We start from the raw sequence: 22,036 nt of genomic DNA, 5'->3' as shown, positions 1-22,036 counted from the left end.
TCCCGGCATTTATAGTGACCCCAATAAGAAAAACAATTAACTAATCCCCAAATTGGCGTTTACTCTCATTACACTTTGTTTCACGATATGATACGTACAGTTGATTTCGCGAGACATTTCCTGTCCTCGCATTTAGTGTCGGAGTGAGACGTCGTGTGCCTCCGCCTATCTGTGCCGTGCGTCCTGTGCTCCTATTGGCCTTCCGGCGGTGTCGCAGCGTTGTAGTTCCGCCCAGAGTCACATCGAAATACGAGTGGGGAGACTGAGGAAGCGGCTCGGAGGCACCGTCTGCTCCAGAAAATACATCTATTGCGACTAATATTTACCAAAAATTAGCCGCAGCAACCCGATTGGAACCCGCTACACACGCCTTTGATAAAAGAGGTCAGTGAAACACGCATGTTTTCTGAGGTTTGGTTCCCCAGCGTGCCGTGCACAGATGTGTCCGATGCTACGGCAGATTATCTCGCTCGCTGGATTCCCCAACCTGTTCATGTCGCTGATCGGACATGGTTTACTGGAGGATTTGATGCACCAAAGCCGCACAATTACTTATGCAAAGGCCGAGGTAAACACGGGGAAAGACATCGCTGGTACTTTCGGAGGGTTTTATTGGGGGGAACTGCTGGCTTGAATGGAGCGAGTTCACCGCGGCTCCGTTAATGCGACACAACAGCTATTTTAACATAATAAATCCTCATTTTGTTAGAGCATTATGTTTTAAAAGTGGATTTTTTTTTATAAACATTCTGAATTGTAACTGACTTGTAGCTCTTGGTCTTGGACCGCTACTTTATTTCAAAAGATCGAACTAGAGCCAAACATTCATTAAGTGAACGGCTTATAAATTACATCCATGTGAAATAAATCACAAAAGGCCTCTGGTTTAACTTTACAACAAAAACATATCTCGGAGTGCGACAGATAAATGAGAAAAAAGTCTGGTCGTTTTGAAGAAATATCACAGTTTAGAGGTGCGACGTTGATTGGAGTTCGGACATGATCTTTATGGCGAACTATAACGCTAAAAACCCCTCTGTCTTGGCTTTACCATCAATCATGGCGGCGATGGAGATAATACCGGTTATTGTGTCCGCTTCTCCAGCCTGTGTGGATGTGGCAGATGGATTTGTGAGCAGTCCCAGAGCCCCGGTGACATGGCTGCAGCGTGAGTCCCATTCAGACACCACGTGATGAATGACAATGTCACCGGTGACTCTAGAAGGTCACACAGGTGGGACGTGAAGCCCAGTGGGCATCAGGTGTTTCCCCTCCCGCCTCAAAACCACCGTTTTCTGCTAAAATACCTCAGAGCAGCAGTTGGTAGACTCAAGGTCTGCAGACTTAAGCCACGGTTGCCAATAATTTAGCATAACGGGGATGAATTCAAGTGTCTTGTGTGGGATTTGCACTGCACGGTTGTAGTTTAGGCTGCAGCCAACCACGACCACGCTGTTGTTGTCAGTCACAACACCGTCCCAGTGTCACCTGAGCAGGTAGCTTTAACACCAAGCCGACCTCTGTTCCCCTTCCTTGTTTTGAAAGCAAATGAAGAGCATATTGAGAGCAGCCAAGAGTTTGTTGCCACAACCTCTTGTTGTTCATCTCCTGGTTGATTATTATAGCGGAAACCGGCTGTATAACTAATGGTGTGTGCCGAGGGTTGCTTATTAAGCCACAAATCTTACACGGTCTTGAAATTTCCACGAAGGATCTTATTAGCCCCTGTGGACATTTTGCATGATACAAATGTGCGTGTGCGTGCTTCATTACCAGCTTTTGATCCAAACCTTGAAATCCTTTCCTTTCTTTCCTCCGTTTAGTCCTGTCTCACTTGTGTTCAGACAGGATAATTACCCTACCTGATCATTCTGGCCAAACGTATATACAGAAATGTGCTTTTAAAGCGGAAGTAATGCTATAAATGAACAATTCAGCATGGATTACTACATGCAGGGATTACAGAGTACATAAAAGCAAGAAATACTCTTATGTAGAAGCGGATTTCTTATAGGGATGAATGTCAGGGAATAACAGTCGCTGGAGAGATAGACATTAATTAAGGTGCAGTGTTGACAGCCAGCCCCGCGTTCACCCGCTGCTCTGTAAAACATAACCCATGCCAGACACAGACATTTATTTGGACCATTCCCATAATTGGAATAATAATAATTCTTCTGATAGCAGAATTTTGCTGTTGCCTTTCAGTTTTGGAAAGCTTCAAAGGCACTATAAATATATTTCTCACACCATCCTGCCTCTCGCTGCCCCTGAGCGCTGATGGGGTTTTTTTTTTTCCCACTGCTTTTGAAAATGCATCTGCATTTTAAGGCATCGCCAGTCCTGCAGTACGAGATGGAATTCATCAGCGTTCCTCCCCCAAAGCAGCTGATACACAGACCCTTTTACATGCGATTACATTAGATTACATACAGTTGTTGTCGAGGGATGTATGAACAAACAAAACAGACAATATGGCCTTCTTCTCTACTTCCATCCCGTCAGCATTAAAGATCAGTTCTCAGGAATAATTAAAAGAACCACTTGTGCAACGTCCTAATTTCAAGGGATGTTTGTGCGTCAGACCTCTCTTAAAGTTGCTCTGTGTTTGTTGCTTCATAAACACACGTTGAGTGCAATAACACACAGTTTTGTCTTGTGTGTGTGTGTCATAGTGTGTGTAGATAGATTTGTGGACGATATTGGAAGTGTTGAAAGAGGACGAGGAACACGTGGAGAATCACACATGTCGTCAGCATTGGTCCGTGCACGCCGTGCATCACCTCTCGCCAGGCTTGGCTTTACTGACCCAGGGAACACGTGGATGTTAAGCGCTCGGTGGATTCGTGGTCGTCATCACCTCTGTCTCTGATAAAGAGAAGCTGGGAATGACCGCACACCTGTTTCTCATAGCAGGGAGACGTCTGTATGTCCTCCTCCCGCCGGTGCTCTGGAACTTGATGCACGTTCTGAAAGTGAGGTGAGAGGAGTAAAGAATTCCACATCGGGTGTTTCATGATGAGAAAGCAACGACTATGTAAATGATGGAGGAAAAGGTCATACGATTACACAAGCAGAGCTGAAGATGTTGTGGGGGGGGGGCTTGTTGCCAAGGACACCGCCAACCTCCGTAGGGAGGACACGGGGGGGGGCTCCGACCCTGAGTCCTGCTCTCTCCGGGTGCGAGGGTTCTCATGTCTCTGCTCTGTTAATATTTAACCGGTTCTAAGGTTTCCTCCGAGCCTGTTGAACTCATTCTGCGTGCACGCGCGAGATAACGCCCGGTGGCGGCGCTACGCAGATGGTCTCGCCGCCGCCCCCGTGGCCCTGCGGCCGCTGTCCTCAGATCCTGCGCAGCCTCCAGCAGCGCTCTCTGTTTCTGGAAACCCTGCCTGCTAGCGTCAGCCAGATGGTTCAGGACACACACACACACACACACGTGCACACAGAGCATCCCTGGATCACTTTGTCTTTCCTGCCTGCACGAGTGAAAGTGGCTGAGGAATCCCTGCGGCCCGTGTGGGAGTTAGGCTAACGTAGCGGAGCAGGGGCAGGTGCTGTGTTAACAGCAGCGCGCGCACGGCCGACACGCCTGGCACTTCACTCTTATTTAAGGCCGGATTCATGAAGGAGGACAGCCAGGAGGGGGTAATTCATGTTGGCAGGCTCCTCCGTAACACATCCCAGCAGATATTCATTGTGGAAGATCCATGTTTGTTGGTGTTTATTGATTTACTGATTATGTGCGACAAATTTACGGCTTCCTGCGGCGCCGTGCGGTTATTATGGGGTTCGTCCCTGTCTTTTCCAGGACATCTTAATCTGTTGCAGCGGACTTCAAGATTAAATAGCCGAAAATCCACTTAGGTGACATGAATATAGTGGTGACTGGGAAATTCATACCACTTATATCCTTAATGAAAACTCAATATATTCTTGTTGCTGCAGGTTGAAACATGATGGGGACAATATCTATTGATATGACAAGGCCTTAACAAAGCTGTAGTCATTAATTAACCTTGAATTTCTCAGGGGGGGGTTGTCACTTCAGATGTTGGAATCCTCTTTCCTGAGCAGTTTCCACGTCAGCGTTGACATTAATTCCCACTGATTTGTGGTTATACACCAGTATAGATGCTCCACTCTAAACTAGATGATCCATTTGCAGATAAAGTAGCCTCTTGAGGAATAATGTTGTCCTGTAAAACCCCCTCAGAGGGTAATGTGCGGGGTGGTGTCTGCGCTGCCTCCATCCTATTGGTGGGCCGTCCGTGGTAAACGTTTAGCCCCGCCCCTTCGTGGTATTGCCTCTAAGATAGGCAAAATCAGCCAGGCTAACTTACACACCGCTAACTTGATATTAATGTAGGCAGCTCATCATTCTCAAGTTTAAATATGCACACTTTGCGCTGTCATTGAGTTTCACAGCCGAGGACAAGGTCACAAGTCTCCTCCTGCACATTACAGCCGTGCACGTGTGTGTTGTACTCGCAGCAGCTCTCTCTATCGCCCCTGTATGTAACATCCATGTCTCCCGTCCCAGCGCGACGTCCTCAGCATTTTTATTTTATATTATAGTAACGCTGTATTTAGCATTTATCGGTCGCTTCCATTGCTGGGCCGATGAGATAATTCCTATTCGTACCTCTGTCCAGAAATAGATTGTTTTTCACGCGGTTTCCTCTTTCCTGTGTGATCGGGCTGCTTTGTCTTTAATGAATTAGCTTCTTTCTTTATTGAGCAGGGTGACGTGAACAAAACTTTCAGTGTTCTTCGCTATTTTTTGCTGCCTTGTCAGAGGAAGGGAAAAAAAAGATTTGTCAGCTCGGATCACAAGACGTAAGGAGGATGATGGGGCCTCGGGAGAGCGAGCTGTTATAATTAAAAATATGTGAGGGAAAGAAACCGAGAGTGTGTGTGTGTGGACTCAGCTGTTGTTACTGACGGCATCAGCTGGGGATCTTCTCTGCTATAGGTCAAGATTCTCATGATAGAATCGGAGAAAAGGCCACGTCAGGTTCCTGCCCTTTCCAATAAAAGTGAATGACGCGTTTCTGTGTTTCCAGTCGGCCAGATGATTAGTGAGGGGTGGCGACACGCAGAGGGAGTGATTCCCTTACGTCTGTTACCACAAGGCCCACATTATGGCAGTAATCTGCAGTTGTGACTTGACGCAGGCCATTATCTTCGCTCCGGAGAGATTACTGCTCGTTCTTCTTGTGGAAAGTTGGAGAAGAATTTCAGAAATGAAAATAAAGGGGGGGGGGAGTCGGCCTCTAAACTGACTGTGTACGAGCAGGTAGTTATCGGGGGTTGTTTTAGGGATCGCCGTCTGTTTTAGATGTCCGGAATTTTTAATTGATGGCTTATATTGACAAACTGTCGTATCTGATCCAGATTTATGTTTAATATTACATAGAAGGACTGGGTGATTTGAAGGGGGATTTAAAACTTCCTCTCTGCCCACTTGGTTTTGTAATTGTGGGATATTCTGTTGATTAATCATCCACAAATTGTGCTTTTTACAGGAAACGGTTTCAATCAAAGGTTCGGGAAGAAGGTTGGCGCAGGATTTTATTTGCACTCGAAGCTAATCCACCCTGTAAAATGTGGCCTCTTGTCCAGAAAGATCTCATCATTTTGATGCTTCTGCCAGATATTAATGCAGTTTAAAAGCTCCAATCTGCAACTTTCATCGTAAATTCTGAATGTCAACCGTGCTTCTCGCAGCAGTCTATAGGTACACACTATACATTACAGGCAACCTGTCATTAGCGTGAGCCACAACTGTGCAGCTGAGGACCAGATCAGCGTCCAAGCCTTGGTCAAGGACACTGAGAGGAGAATTAACCTACATAGATGTTTCTGATGCTGTAGAAACTGGGGCGCTGGCAGGAAACCGACGCACCAACAGATCCACGAGCAGAAGCACCGAGCGCCTTCAATCAGGACGTCTGCACCAATATTCAGGGGGATTTTTGTCATTGTGGGAGGTAACGAGAAACAGGCGCGGGTGGATTTATTTTGGCTTAGGTTTGCATTTATTGATGCTGTTGATGTTATTGTTGATGGGACGGATTAAAGTGCTGAGTGAGAGTATAGACCAACATGGTTTCAGCCATTACGTAGGTTAATTAGTAAAGGTAGTGTGATTTATTCCTTACAAGAGGTGGGATTAGGCTTGTTAACAGCATTCATTTATAGTGGGAGAACTCTTAAGTTCTTTATGGAAGTAGTCCATGTATGGAATGAATCCCAGTTACATTAAAAAAAACTGCGAAATGATGTGTAAATCGACCAAAACCAAAATATGTATGTGATTGGACTACTTTCCTGCACAAACACGGCGTAAAAGATCCACGGAGGGATTAAATTTCAGAATAAATTGGATGGAATAAATCATTAATCCACCTCATCAATAGTTCATGTTTCTGAATTAATAGACGAATGGATGAGATTCGTGGCGTGAGTGAGATTCACCTAAAATAGATCAAAATGTCGCCATTACCAAACGCATGACTCGACCGCACGCCACCCGGGGCGGTTGTGATGCAGCATTGTGGGCTTTGGGTCGCCATGGTATCACGTCTGTTGCTTGAGTCTGTGGTGGTGGGTTACAGGAGGTCACCGGGTCATCACTTACGGCGGCCGCAGAGGTCAGTCGATGCACAGCTGTGATCTGGAAGATAATTGCACGGAGCAAAGTTGAGCATGCCGTTGCCATGGCGTTTAAGAGCTACGGCGTAATCCGAAGAGCCCGGGGCCGTCGTCATAACTCGGCTGCTAGGCATTACTTCATGAAGCCCCACCGACCGAGGTGGGATGGAGATGGATAGGCGAAGCCAGACGGCGTGGAGCGAGTGAAGGGGGGATTAAAGTGGCGTGCATCGATCTGCCGGCGCCGCCTGCTGATGTAGCAGCCGAAGAACCACATTTCTTAGCATCACCGTGACATCGTTGTCCTCATAGATGCATTCTGGTGCCTTCAGATTCTGATGGGACCTCTTTTCTGCATCTTATCCAGGGAAACGGGCCCGAAGGAGCAAGGCTGCCCTCTGTGTGTTGTATATCTGTCACCGCTGAGGTGCTACTGCAGCGGACAAAGGTGCTGGATTAATGTTCACAATATGAACACAGACTCCACGTTTGCCTCGAGTCGTCTCGTGCTGTTCCAATTGTACTGAGAGTCACTGTCAGACGGTCACAAGCGCGACCGTCCGGGGTCACGACAGCACTTTACGGAATATTTCTCAGCCTCACATGATTGCTTTTTCCTCATTCTCATCACTATCTTCCCCCCTCCTCTGCTTTGCCTCGCATCTGTCCCTTGGGGCTTTCCCTGCTTAGAATAAACATCAGCTACCAGCTTTATCTCTATGGCAACAGTGGAACATGTAGTCGAGCAAGCGCCGAGAAGGTAGGACAGGGTGTTGAAATCCAGTGCACCTTCAGGTGATTTGATTCAAGATGTGAGACCGTTTAGAAGCCTTGGGGGGCGATTTCAGGCAGAAACCCAGCGATGGATGGGATGGATGGGATGGCACACACATGCTCCTGTATCTCCAGCGTGATGGGAGGGGGGGGGGGGTCATCTGGTTGGTCTGCTGCTTGGATTAAGCCCACTCTGACCTCGTCTCCATTAACACCTCAATTACTCAGCGAGTCTGCTGCAATTAAAGCGGCTTTTACCTACTTCCAATTTCCACTTGCTTGCAGTCTCTGGAAAAGCCTGAGGAAGTGTTACATTGATCCAGTCAATACGCTCAAGCATGTGGAGTATTTGTTTTTCCTTTTCCCCCTTGTTCACTTGTCTAAATATTATTTTGTTCCACCATTGAGCCGGATTTGTGAGCAGGGACTTTGTCTGGCATGTTTTGCTCCCCTTGTTGGTGGCTGAGTACTTCAGTTCTCAAAGTTTCTCCATTTTTCCCTAATGATTGGTTTGTTTGATTTTCCCAGGGATCTAACTGCTCCTATCATTTTCGGCTTTTATCGGGCCAAGGTGACCCCTGTTTTGATTCTTCCAGTCCAGCTGTCCTTTCAAATATTTCATTTCCTTCTCCGTTGACGGATGATCTACTCCTAACAACCCAAGGTCAGTGCAGGCGAGTTGGATCTGGTGGCTCGGTGAGACGATGCGGAGCGCTGCCTCTGTGTCCGGCAGCATTTATACAATACAACCTTGTTTTGTGGTGTGATGCAGTTAGGTTTGGCTGCTGTCCAATAGGTTTAAGCATCGACCTATCGGAGGCGAACGCTTCGACTTGTCTTTTGTGCAACTTGAGCCGCTGTCCTGGGCTCAGCCGTGTAATTCCATCCCACTTCCTGTCCTCACCTTCCGCGAGTCGCCATCGGATAAGAAGCACCGTATCGGGGAATTTTGCAGAAGGCGATGTTCTGCTCAGTGACGAGCTGTAGGGACAAAGTCTAACAAGTGAGGTGGGCTTTAGAGGCGCTTGTTAAACTCCATCAGACTCATTTCTGTGTTTGCACACCATCTGTGTGAACTCAATGTGTGACCTCTCCTCGGGTGTTTTCTGAGAAAATAGCCTCCATTTCTTTCCAGGGCCGCTATTGTATTATTCAACAGTGACTGGCTGTACAGAAATGTACCATTCCCAACCCGGTGAATGCTCAGTGACACCAGAATAGACTTCAGTCTCACGTTATCACCTGATTTCACATGGGTATGTTGTGTTGTCTCCATTTTATAAGGCAAGTTTACATTCTAAAGTCTACGTACAGCACATGTAGTAATGGAGAACAAGGTGAGGCCGTTTATGCTGTAAACGGTCAATTATTTGCTAGTAACTTGGTCGTAATTCGTAGAACATATGCGCGATTACCGACCACTAGGTGGTGCTGTTTCGTCGATACACCTCCATATACGGTAATTATTTTTTAAAGTTAGACTACTAAATATATAATCACAAAATCAAATACTTCATGGTAACATGACATGTTGCCATTGGCCAAAAGATGGTTTTCCTGTATATTAAATGGATTTTAAGCTGTGCTTTTGTTAGACAAACGTAAACTTGTAAATATGAACTGTTAAATGAAATGTGTTTTCTTCTGCAGCTACGGTAACACTGCACCAACGCTTGAGTCATTGTTGAGTCTAAATCGTCTTCACTGCTGATCATATTATAATCTTTTTTCCCCACAGTTTCCAGTGACGACCAGGAAGATGGATGAGCTGCAGGATGTACAGCTGACTGAAATCAAGCCACTGCTGACCAATAAGGTGAGCTGGGAGAGAACGCCTGACTCTTTCAATTCCTATTCAGGAAAGAAGCAAAGCGGTTTTCTATACGACTCATCCTATCATACATAAGTTAATACACCGCGCATGCGGACTCTGCTGCCTTGATCATCAAAGTGAATTATTCATGTGCTTGAGTGTCGGAGGGAAAAGAAAAGAAAAGAAAAGGAAATCGCTAGTCAAAAATGATTGTGGACAGAATGAGGCAAGAAAGGTGGTGTGAAAAAGACTTCAAAGCAGCAGCTGGAAGAAATCTCTCTCAGATTGGTGAGAACAAAAGTACAAAGGAGGAAGAGCAGCCTCTATCCTCGTCCTCCTCCGTTTTGCCAGGTTGGCGAGCAGGTGTGAAGTGAGCGGAGTGTCGCTGTTCCCGACGGTCGTCGGGGACGGGCGCGAGGGCTGTCTGACATCTACTGCTGATGGGTTCAAAAAGAAGATAGAATATATGTATTTGCCAGGTTGCATCTGTAAGGCAGGAAATGCACATGTAGAAGAACAGGGCAGTGCTGGTGCTGCTGTCTCACGCCACCTAGTGGCCGGTGAATTTAAAGGCCAGATGAGCACAAACACATTTTTACTTCTCTTAACTTCTCATAATTTCTGCTTCTCTGATGCTGTTTTGGATTAATCATAGCAGGAGAGGGTTTTATTAAACAGATGTTTCTGCTTCCCAGACACCAGTCTGGCTGCATTTAACCCCACAAGTATCTCCTCTGTTGCTGTTGCCCGTTCTTACGTTATAACTCGCTTGTTCCAGAAATATTTCTGAATTCTAACTGTGACTTTTCCACAATTGTTTTCCCATTGATTCCATATTCTATATTTGGTTAATCTATAGTGGATTGGCTCAATTATTTGAGAATAAAACCCACATTTATTGTGTATTTTAACTGGTTGTTGTTTTTTTGCTGTTTTTGCAGAACGCCCGCAACTTCCAAGACTTTGACTGCCAGGTGAGTGTTTCTCTCTGGGATGAGTTAATGGTGATGGGATGGTGAAGGACACGGGCTGAGGTGACATGCGGACCTCTGTGTTTAGCAGGAATTAACTTTGTGCATATGCTCGTGTAACAATCCACAGTTACTCTTTCTACGACATACAAAGGTGCATGAGTCCAGTTCACTGTGGTGAACCAGTGTAAGTGTCACCCAACAGCTTTGAAGTTGTGTTTAGAGACATGTTGATAGAATCAGAATTAAATGTAATGTCTAAGAGATGCTGGCCTGTGATTGGAGGCATTTCATCCATGATGAAATCATCTTCTAGTCATGGTTTGGGAACTATTTTCTTAAACAAAGCAGTCATTGTCGTTGAGCGGGGAGCGTTCCAGATCCCAGTGTCTTTGATGGTGTTTTTGCCCGATGAATGCTGGCCCACTGCCCCTGTGGTGCACAATGTTTTCTTCACACTAAGGATTCTCTTGCTTCTCGCAGCCAAGTGTGCTGTGTTGCATGAGCGTCCAACCTGTAAAGGGTTAAAGCTTTCATCCCGTCCTGATTTTCTGCAGTCGGGGCTGTTCCCAGCATCCCAGCAGGGCTAAATATAGCTACTGCAGACAGGCATGGCGGTTAGTGCGAGCATGCTCCGTACCTCTGTGCTTCCATTCACGTTTGCTCCACAGCCACAAGTGTCTCTCTCCCTTAATGGTTTAATCTGATTTTTCACATTTTCTTCTTCTTCTTTTCTCCTCCTGGGGTTCATTGTTGCATTGATGCAGATTTAAGTGTGCTTATTGGAGTGGCGTCCGTTCTGACCGAGCTGAGTCCTCAAACAAATTATAGCGACACTCATCATCGCTATTTTTAATTCATGTAGTGACACTCCTGCAGCTGATGGAAAAATCATAGGTAGTTGTCCTGAACTTCTTTACTCCTGTGTCTGCACAAGCAGGGCTGGGGTGGTTAAGGAGAAGGGGAGAGCCTGGAGGGTGTGGTGCCGCAGGGGCAAATACTGTATGTGTCAGGCTGCACCACACTTGGACCAGAAACAAGGAAGTGATTGACTATACTCCTTAATGTAAAACATGGAGCAATTTTAGTTCTTTTGTTTTATTTCCCAGAACCCTGGGACCTGCTTTAGCTGATGTTCTGTCGCCCCAGGATAGCAGGAGACAACCTGACCATCCATCCCCCATTTTCTTATATGTTCCTTTTGTATATATCATGCTTTGTTTTATCATGTGACGCTTACACTTACGCTTATTGTAATCTTACATGTTCGTGTGCTAGTATAAGAATGCGCCTCACCAGGGCCCACACTTGTAGCTCACACTGCAGACGTGTGGTTGCCCTTGCAGCACGTAAACTGAAGCTTCCGTCTCATTCCTCTGATGGCAACAGCACGGGAAGAAAACTAATGTGGGGTTTTCTTTTTTTTATTATTAAATAAACGGATGTAAAATATCTTGTAATCAGCAGAGGGCGCTGTAGGCCTTTCTTATTATTGCTTCATTAAAGGCTTCAAGGGAAAATGGTGTCACATTGAGCCTGGCTGAGATGCGCGCACACACACACACATACGTCTATTCAAAGGAAAAAAAACTTGTACGTTGTGGCGTGAACGCGTCATTAACCTCAGCTGATGCCACAGGTCAGGTGCTGGAACGTGACAGAAAAAATAGTTCGGACATAATTACATGTTTTGCAATGCTATATGTGTCATGTGTTTGTTTGTTTCTGAAAACAGACACTGTAGCAACCTCTGCGGGTTCTGTGGTTTAGGGTGAAGAGCAGAAAAACACGAGCTCGCTGCTGCATTGACGGTCCAATAAGACGTCATGGGCGTGTGTGGCGCCCTCTCCTCTGTGTGTGTGCGTTAGAATGACGTTGGCAGTCCGTCTCAGTCCTGACACACTGCAGAGGACAGAGGAAAGAAGAAGAGGCAGAGATCCATAGGTCATAGCTGAGAGGAAGATTTATGCCACCTCCATATATTTGCAAATTAATAAATACCTCTTCCTTTATTCCCGTTCCAGCTTGGAAACTGGTGAAGGTTATATTAGAGCGATAGTGGAAGACGATAAGGTGGTTGTTACTCTTCCCCCACAGCGAGGTGACACTGAGGCAGATCTGGAGACCCGCACAGACTCGGCAGCAGCCATTTTGCTGATGCAGAACCCTGCAGAGGGTGAGCTGTCAAAGTCATCCTCCTCTTTCTGTCGGTACCACGGCGTGACGTCAGCATCCTGCCTGTTTTTCTGGCCTGGCTCTGCATCAGTTGTATCCCATCACCCGTCTTCCACGCACGCGCCCCCCCCCCCACACCTTTTTTTCACCCCCCTCCCTCCTGTTATTCCTTGCTAGCCTCCAGGCCCCTCCCTCTCCCTCTACCCACATGACCTTCTGCTGGCCAATTAGCAGCATCGGTGGATGGATGTATGGACGCACGGTGACTACTAAGCACAAACTGCAGTCTCACTCTCCTCCCCCACTCTCTATTTTCCTGCTCTCTTTCCCACCTTTCGTCTCCGTCTATCTCTCGTTCTCCCTGCTTGGTATCCACACCCCCTTCTTCTGCTCTCATTCACATTATTTACTCATCCCCTCCTTTCTGCTGTCTTTCTCCTCCCTCTTTTCCTCCCGGCTGCTGTTCTTGCCATCCCACCCTACATCCCTCCCTTTCCTAACAGTGCTCCCTCCCTCCATCCCTCCTCCTGCTGGAGATCTTCAAAGCTGACCTGCACACGTATAGCGTAACTCACTCCTCTCCTGTGTGGGGAAAAACATGTCAGCTATTCTGGATCTGGACCAGATTGCATGCTCTGGGAATGAAGTGGTGAGTGACAAATGTGTTTTTGCCTTCCTTGACACACCTGCCGGGGTCTTTGCAGCCGAGGACCGTAGTTCACATTGAGTAGAGGGGGTTGTTTGACATTCTCCACCAAGACAGGGTGGCAGCAGCTGGCTCGGATGAAGGGCTAAAATGTTGGGAGGGGGGTGTCTTTTTTGGATGACTTGTCACCACCTTCAGTAGACCGCTCAGGCGCAGAAGCCGTTCTTTTCCTGTAGGTGCAGTTTTTTGTGTGTGCAGGTCACCTAGACTTCATGTGCACGTTAATATGACAGAATTCTCTCGTGTCCCTGAGTTTGCAAAATGCCACAACCACGTGGCGTGTGTTTCAGCCAGACAGTGACCGGGCATCAGCGAATGGGATGGGTCATGTATGGACTTCAGTCTTGTGTGTTCCATGCATCTCTGGTTTAGTAGCAGCGTGCGGGCTCTGCATCCTAATCTGCAGACAGCTGTGGATGGTGCATTTTGATAGCACCTAAAAAAAAAAATCCAAACCCCTCTTTTGGTACCTCCCTTCTCCTGCAGAGACCTTGAGTTTATACTTTTGACCCACTGTACAAAACACATACATGCATACACAAAACGTGCGCCGCGGGTGGGGGTGGGTCTGTCTACCAGGACATTTATGCACACTAGATGATCCCATGTAAGTGTTTTTTTGTGAGGTGTGATAGTGATAGTTTCTGCCCTGCAACACTGCTCTCAGGGGTGGATGATGGCATTCCTGGCAGGGTGGGGGGAAAGAAGTGGGAGTGGGGGCTGATAAGAGAAGGATTACAGGAAGAAGGACAACATATTGTTACCATTTCTAGTTTGATTCATTCATTTTCCTCAATCGTTATCTCGGTATTCGGAACTCCGGCTCCACAGAGACACCCACACGGACTCTCTATCTTTGTGCCGACTGTTGCAGTGTTTTCCAGGCTGACAGCCCCACCCCGCGTCTCTGATCCGAGACACTTCTGAACGTATACTGGCCCTTACAAATCATCTTTGACACCAGTTAAAGCTTTTGTACGTGTGGGGAAGCATCCTCGTCCTTCGCCCCATTTCCACAGCCCTTTCCTCGACTTTAGTGGCAGGACATGGCAGCAAAGGCATGATAAATTTAAGCCCTGCTCCCTCTGTTGCTCTGTCATGCTCTACCCCCCCCTCCATTTCTAGTCTTTTATATCTTCAGTATGGTTCATATTTCCTGTCTGTGATGGCTGTCTGATGTCTGCTCTCTCCAGAAGCAGTTATTGTACAGAAATGACAGAAAGCATTATGACATCCCTCCCTAAATAAAACCCTAATATTCCACAGTAACATCATGTACATTTCTCGACTGCTGCCGTCTCACGCCACGAACCCCCGAAGGACCCGAGGTAGCGCGGAGTCGCCCTGCCAGCCTTGTCAGCAGGACTCAACACTCAAAACGTCTTCATATCGTTCGTTTTCCACCGTTCTTGTGTTTACTGAGATCATGTTTAGTGTGACGGGCTCGTCATCACCGCTACATAAGCAGACGTGCCCTTGCACACCTGGCAGGGGCAGAATCGTCCCTATGTGCCGCGTATTCTTTACAGATTGCAGATGAAATTTCCTGCTGCATTGTCCTTGAAAATGAATATCTCCAAACAGATACTGATAAAGACTATCACCCAAACATCCGCCACTGAGGGGGAGAACAGCATCAGGCTCCTGCTCTGTCAGTTAGCCATAATCCATGTTCCACTCAGCCTCCCGCTCTTTATTATTGATGACCTGAGGGCCTTGAGAACGGGCCCCGCCTGTTGTGCCTCCTGTCCTGCGAAACACTCACAAACACATCCATCTACATGACTGCACATTCTTCTGCGCTGGGCCATGCACTTCTGCTGAAATGTCTGATGCAAGAAAGGTGTAGAAACTCAATCTAAATGTATTTGAATCACACGGGGCTGATGGATTAAATGGCGTTTCAAACATTTACGTGCATGTGTTGAAAGGGCTGATTAAACGCATGTACAATTAAACATCCCAGTAAGTAAAATTCTGCAAACATGTTCTTTTTTGCAGAGTCATACTTGTGAAAAGGGAGTGAGATTAGTTTGAACCCCGGGGCAAAACAACTGTCGGGCCATTTAATGCCCTGTATCCAAGGGTACGAAGGATGTGTGCCAGGAAAGAGGCTGCTTGCCTTAAATTCTTAATCTGAGCTCGAATCACAGCATTTATTTGGTTGCTGGGTGTTTTAGATCATGTATTCTAATGTGATGTCTTTGTTTAAAGCCGGAGTCTAATCTATTGAAACAATTCTAAATATTTCCGGTGTTGACAGTGGTGCTCATGGCTGCACACCACTCGTGATACTACACGGATACGTGCTCGCACAAGCAAATGAGCACTTTAATCCTTTTATCGTCTCCTTACGAGAAAATACTTTACCACTTTTGCTACATTTCTAACCAAAGCTGAGCATTAAGGGATATAATGTGTGCGCCCACGTACATTAAGCGCGTCTTGTGTTGATCTTCTCTGTGGCCACAGGAGCATGACATCGAGACTCCTCATGGTGTCCTCCATGTGACCATGAGAGGCGTCCCCAAGGGCAACAGACCTGTCATCCTCACCTATCACGACATCGGCCTCAACCGTGAGTCAGAACCACAGCCAGAACCAAGTGGAAGTATCTCCAGTTAGGATGTTCCCTCATTAACGGCGTCTAATCTAAATGAAGCCGAGCTGAAACAGTCTGTGACCAGAATGAAACACAAACCGAAGCACATGAATGCATGAATCACCACCTGCGCCCGGTGAGCACATTATCTTTCTCTGCGGATCCTTTCCAGACAAGTCGTGTTTCAACACCCTCTTCAACTACGAGGACATGCAGGAGATCACGCAGCACTTCGCCGTGGTTCACGTGGACGCGCCTGGACAGCAGGAGGGTGCACCACCCTTCCCCAGCGGGTGAGTGTGGACGACCTGGGGGGGATGAGTGTTTACTCTTTGCTGCAGTGAGTTCATTTATCTGAAATGTAAACAGCTTTGGAAACTCGTTGACTAATGACAGCTTATTTATGCTGCTGCAGAGCTCCGGATTTCTGATTAATATAAGTATCCATACGTGTGTGTGTGTGCGTGTGTGTGTCTCCAGCTATCGCTACCCCACCATGGACGAGCTGGCTGAAATGCTCCCCTCTGTGTTGACTCAGCTTAAGTAAGTGCCCCCCCCCTCCACTCACTCCCCCATCAATAGGAGATCAATGATAATGTGCAGGAATAGACGGTTCCTCCCTGGTTCTTCTGTAACTGCTGGTTTCTCCGCAGCGTCAACAGCATGATCGGCATTGGTGTGGGAGCAGGAGCGTACGTCCTCACCCGCTTTGCTGTAAGTCGCTTTTTATTTTTAATTAAATTACGCTGACCTTTACGCCCTTCAGACGGGATCCAATCTGCTCCATATTCTCTCGTCTCCCTCCGAGATCGCCTCTCTTTCCGTTTCTTTGGCCTTGTTTTAATACTGGAAGCAGCCGCGGATCTAAAATAAGCTCAGTCCGGGTACGTCAGAGCAGAAGGAACCAGGAGTGACAATGAGGGAGCAAAGCGAGCGCTGAAAATGAATAATGGAAGAGGGAGAATGGTGTTAGGTGGGTTCAAAAGGCGCTTTGGTTTTAAAAGAAGGAAGAAATATTGACTCCAAAATGGATTTCTTGGAAAGGAATGTTCCTACGGGTGGATTTCTAGCAGCTGTTGCTCATTTGCATTCATGTTGACGGCTGCATTCCCAGTGTTCCCACAGGGTCTGCCCGGTAAGATGGAGATAAGGCAATTTACAAACCCGATTCTGGAATGCAGAAGCTCTTCATGTTTCTCCTTCATCTAAACTCGGAGACACTCTCCACTCTGTTATGTGCGTACGTGTCCCGCAGAGGGAACAGAACCTCCGTTTTACTCTGATGTGTCTGTCCTCTTGCAGCTGAACAATCCCACCCTGGTGGAAGGGCTGGTTCTGATCAATGTGGACCCCTGCGCTGAAGGCTGGATCGACTGGGCAGCTTCAAAGGTAGACCCCCAGCAGAACACCAAAGCAACACTCCCAATGCTTCGGCCACTCCTCTCTGGTCACTGATGTCCTTCAAAATGACTTTTATGTTACGTAATCCCGGAATTGTGACGCCCTGTTTTTATAAAGTAATCGCTATCCTGCCGCTCTGGTTTAAGATTAACGCCAGCTTTGTTTTGTGGTAAGTTGTTTTGGAGTGAATGGCACTGACAGGGGACCTAATTCCTTATTAATTGTTTGCTGCGGTTTTTAATGACATTCCAAAGATTCCAAAATCGAATCTCACTCTCTGGTTTTTGCTGAGCAGCACAGCTCCTGTGGAATAATTCAAATTTAAGGAGTTTTAGGGCCAAAGCTGTAGTGTAATGATAGAACTTGCATGCAGATTTGTGTGTATGAAGTGGATCTGTCCCCCCTCTCTGCAGCTGACTGGATGGACCAGTAATTTGGTGGATATCATCATGGCTCATCACTTCAGCACTGTGAGTTTCTCCTTTGGGTTTTTTTCCCGTTTTCCAGCATGTCTGAGGTGCAGACTGATGGATTGTGATCTATAGAGGATAGATTCTCTTTAAATAGATGCATAAAGATGCTGAATATGCTTCGAACTTGGACGGAATAGTTATTTTTTTTTTTTTACGGTTTTATCTACAACAGGATGAGCTGACGGACAACCAGGAGCTGATCCAGACCTACCGCCTTCACATCGCCCAGGACATCAACCAGGATAACCTGGCTCTCTTCTGTGGATCCTATCAATAGTACGACAGTAGATTTCTGTCAGCTCCATGTCTCGTGGACTTTCTCTCGTTTAGAATTGTGTTTTGGTGTCAAATGTGGCGGGTTTATATTACACCCAAGAGAAAACGGTGCGGTTTTAATGAGTTGAGTTGTGTGTTTCTCCTCCCGCCCCAGCCGTCGGGATCTCGGGATTGAGAGGCCAGTTGTGGGTCTGAATGAGGACACGGTCAACACACTAATGTAGGTTCTGATCTTAATGTCAGTCGTGGTCGGGATCTTTGGTGTGGAATATTCAACGGTCCTTTTCCCCTGCAGATGTCCTGCGCTGCTGGTGGTTGGAGACACATCACCTGCTGTGGAGGCCGTCGTGAGTTTCACACCAACGTCTGAGCGCCATAAGGAGCTTTGGGAAATGTTTGCAGCTCAGCTCAGCATTAACGTCTTATTAATGTTCCCCCAGGTGGAATGCAACTCCAGGTTAAATCCAACAAAGACCACGCTGTTGAAGGTGAAATGACTTATTTAATGACTATACATGTTTGTTTTTGACCATACAAATTAATCCTAATGTGACTTTATGCATTTTTCCACAGATGGCAGACTGTGGAGGCTTACCTCAGGTTGTGCAGGTAAGTGTGTGTGTGCGTGTGCGTGTGTGTGTGTGCGTGTAAATTTTTCCAATTGAATTGCATTAAATGATCTTATCACCTACATCTTTATCTGTGTTTGCAGCCGGGGAAACTTGCTGAGGCCTTCAAGTACTTTGTTCAGGGAATGGGCTACAGTAAGTACTCATGACCTTATGTTCTTTCTGTTGCATCATCAAATGAAACCTGGTACCGGTCCAAATGAGCTGCTGTAACCTTTCACACAAAAATAAGAATTGTTTACTTGTTGGACTGATGTGTTTGGGGTGGAGACTTCCTGTTGACGAGAGTGAGGGCCATCAGTTTTGTATGAACATGTTGCTGAGCACCCCTCTTGGGGTTTGGTGTGCAACCAGCAAAGCTTAAAAAAGGCCATGTATCGGCCCGGTCGCTCTTTGAGCCACTCGCTGGAGGTTCACGTGGTTTCCTCTCTGCTCTCTGCAGCTTGTGGCCACCGCAGGTTTGAGTAGGTGAGGTGTGAGTTCTTCTTGCATCACTGAAGTGAGACCTGTGTGCTTCTCTTCATTTTTACTGAGGCGCAAACTTAAAGAAGGTCATCGAGGCTTTTCATTCCGCTGCAGTGAAACTGCAGTTCTAGTCACAGCAGCTTGATGCCCGTGTGTGTGTGTTTGTGTGTTTCTCTGTAGATTAAATTCTCTATCACAAGAATGAAAACTCTTTGCTGTTGGAGGCACCCATGGGTGCAGCCTGTGCGTCCGTGCCTCACTTGCTTTAAAGGCCATCGAGTCTCCCTGTTGCGTAAATGCCACTGCAGGATTACAACAGAGTGAAAGAACCATTTTCACACAAAGAAAGCGTGGAAAATCTTAACCCGTCAGTCTGTTTCTAAAAGCTGCTTTTCCTTCATTAACACCTTAGCCCAGTGCGAAAACCACATATTTATCCAGCGAAAAGTAGGACGTCTAAAAATAAAAATGAATACGGGACATAGTTGTTACCTGTTGAGATGAAGCAACATGTTACCAACTGCTCTCCTTTCTTTCCTTCTTTAATCATTGCTTTCAGTTCCCTACGTTCTCCTCAGCCACCTGAGCAACGAATCAGGTACCGGGTTCTTGAATAGCTGCCTGACTAGAGGGCTGTGAACCCAGTGGCCTGTTGGTTCTCGACAGTGGATAAATGTCAGCGTATGCAGAAATGCTGTTTGATACTCAGATGAGTGTGCGCAAGCAGCCGTTATTCTGCATACTTTGACCCGCACTGTACGAGTGTAGCTAGCTCTGTTAGCATGGATTCTGTTCCCAGTCTCCTGTTTTGCTGCATGACTTGCTGCTCTTTTTTTTTTTTCTTTTTTTTTTGGTCGGTTCCTTACGATCACACGTGTGCTGTTTTGCTTTATCTACCGTTTTCTTTTAAAAAGGACGGGCCCCCCGTGCAATCAACCTTCAGTACTGCTTCCGTTGGTGTGAGAATAGTTTGCATGTTTAGCACTTCTTTTGTGGTTGCATCAGGGCATCTAAGTGTTCCCACAGAGCGGCGAGTCTCTGCGGCACGAGCGGAATATTAATGGGCGTCTCTCTTCTTTTAGTGCCGTCGGCAGGAATGACTCGTCTGGCTCGCTCGCGCACCACCTCCTCTTCCAGCATCACCTCCATGGACAGCAGCCGCAGCCGTAGCAACCTCAACAGCCTGCTGGAGGGCACCGCCGCCGGGAACCTGGACAACCAGGCTGGGCCCCAGACCATGGAGGTGTCATGCTAAACCCTCCTCATCCCCACAGTAACTTATACTCCTCTCTCTTCCCTCCCTCTCCAACAAATATATAAGATACACGAGGAGGATCTGTAATGAACTATGTTATTAGATACAGAGGGTAGATCAGCTGTATTAACAGATGCATATTATTAAATATTAAATACACTATAGAAGTTGCACTGTCTAAAAAAAAACAAACCCTAAATACATTCAGATGTGTTGTATGTTCCAGTAGTTAATCTCAACCGGTCTCACGTCCAGCTCCTCGTATTTATTGTTTCTCACACTGTGGAATTTTTTTTCATCTCCTGAAAATCTGTTGTCATGTCTTTTTTTTTTCTTCTTTTTTTTAAAAATTTGACGGTACAGCTGCTTTTGAACGCTCGCCTCGTGGATTAAATTGCCGCTTCGCCGCTACGACTGTTTTTAATTTTGTTGCAACATAAGGGCCAGAGATTATACAGAGGGATCCTCGAACCCGGGAGAACTGCAGATCTCGAAAAACCCGTCTAAAAACACGAAGGCAGAAGCTGATTTCAACATTTGTCGACGCTTGTATTTGTCTTTGGATCAATGTTGTGATTGAGCACATCTTAATTTCTTTGTTTTCTGTTGACCTGTTTTTTTTGCTGATTTGCCCGGATGTATTTGTGATCTTCAACGCGCTCCGACGTGCACGGCGAGCCTCCTCGCCGAGGGAGGCGGCGCTTCTGTCTGCTGGTTCATTTTGTTTATTACTACCGAATAAAGATGCACTGTAACAAGTGTCTGACCTTTGAATTTTTCAGCACATCACACCAATTATCGAGTGTACACGAGCAAGCGCACGTTTCAGAGGGAGCCCGCCCAGTATACTGAACATCTCTGTTTTCCTCTTGTGTTAGTGGAAAATTGAGGTGACAGTTGTTTCCAACCGCACTTTCCTCTCAGCGACTTCTGACATGAGAGACACTGCAGTCTATTTTTAGCGCACATTAATTCAACAAACCCACAACTGAGATGAGAATTAAAAACACAACCAAACGTTGACACCTGAAGCTAGTCCCTGTGCTTTTTTTTTTTTTTTGCAGCCATGTGCAGTACTGTACTTCATTAATTTCAGATCTTTCTGGTGCTACATCTGATTTGCATCCTCCAGCCTCTTCACTGCCTTAATTGGAAATGTGAAACGCTCTTTTTCAATGACAGACACTAATATTCCAGCCAGCCGCCTGCAGTTTTTGGCTCTAATCAGCGTTTCTGTTCTTTCCATCAAATGTGATGTTTGAGGTTTTGTATAGAGATAAAAACTAGAAAAAGAAGCGATACCATTTTGAAAACTGGATTTTGCGGCCTCGTATCACGCTATCATCTGTGAATTCTCTCCGCCGCCTCTGCCAAGCATTGCGGTGTGATCATTAGCTGTTAATGTGATTTGTCTCCGGCTACTAAACTGGTGCTGTGGGTGTGATGGAGGACTGCTGATAAATCAGAAGCTGTTGCTCATTTCTCAGATATTGATAGTGTCGCTTTCTGAGATGCAAGAAAAAACTAAATTTGGCTTCGGAACAGTGATTGCAAATGATTGCATTTCCTAAACCTCCCGCACATCGCATATCCGATATTTACGGTCTAATAGATAAAAGAGATAAAAAGCAACTTTTGAGGGAACACGCAGAATAGGGCGGGTGACAAAGTGATGCTGCAGAGGTTCTTTCAGGACTTAAAGGTCACAAAATGCTGGTTGACCTACAGAAACACTCGACAACTGTAGTCGACCAAAGTCCCTAACAGCCTCTGAAACAACCAACAATGAGCTGTCGTCTAAAGCTGTTTTTAACGTGGTCCTAAAGTACAAGAATAACA

The 22,036-nt window shown here is 46.4% G+C and overlaps 1 protein-coding gene and 1 long non-coding RNA gene across 5 annotated transcripts; one reads left to right on the top strand and one right to left on the bottom strand.

Annotated features, from left to right (window-relative positions):
• The first annotated feature begins 217 nt into the window (after nucleotides 1–217).
• On the top strand, nucleotides 218–20,956 carry ndrg3a (ndrg family member 3a). 4 transcript variants are annotated; one of them, XM_057029049.1, is made up of 17 exons: nucleotides 218–384; nucleotides 9,170–9,247; nucleotides 10,186–10,218; nucleotides 15,569–15,674; nucleotides 15,871–15,991; nucleotides 16,179–16,241; nucleotides 16,352–16,412; nucleotides 17,001–17,087; nucleotides 17,513–17,569; nucleotides 17,745–17,848; nucleotides 18,003–18,068; nucleotides 18,144–18,195; nucleotides 18,289–18,336; nucleotides 18,422–18,457; nucleotides 18,561–18,612; nucleotides 19,502–19,540; nucleotides 20,025–20,956. In XM_057029049.1, the coding sequence occupies exons 2-17, from the start codon at nucleotides 9,191–9,193 to the stop codon at nucleotides 20,195–20,197; spliced, it is 1,155 nt and encodes a 384-aa protein (XP_056885029.1). In that variant the 5' UTR covers nucleotides 218–384; nucleotides 9,170–9,190; the 3' UTR covers nucleotides 20,198–20,956. The 4 variants fall into 4 exon arrangements, with proteins under 4 accessions (XP_056885029.1, XP_056885027.1, XP_056885028.1 ...); XM_057029047.1 differs by lacking the exon at nucleotides 218–384 and adding an exon at nucleotides 425–568; XM_057029048.1 differs by lacking the exons at nucleotides 218–384; nucleotides 19,502–19,540 and adding an exon at nucleotides 425–568.
• Nucleotides 11,670–12,514, bottom strand: LOC130523664 (uncharacterized). The gene is made up of 2 exons (XR_008949961.1): nucleotides 12,217–12,514; nucleotides 11,670–12,117 (listed from the first exon to the last, which is right to left on the bottom strand). It is a non-coding gene; the product is annotated as an uncharacterized LOC130523664 (long non-coding RNA).
• Nucleotides 20,957–22,036: the final 1,080 nt, after the last annotated feature.

The sequence above is a fragment of the Takifugu flavidus genome, chromosome 4, assembly GCF_003711565.1.
Source record: "Takifugu flavidus isolate HTHZ2018 chromosome 4, ASM371156v2, whole genome shotgun sequence".
Taxonomy (NCBI): Eukaryota; Metazoa; Chordata; class Actinopteri; order Tetraodontiformes; family Tetraodontidae; genus Takifugu; species Takifugu flavidus.
Note: the sequence above shows the minus strand (reverse complement) of the source record. Positions and strands in the feature narration are given on the sequence as shown.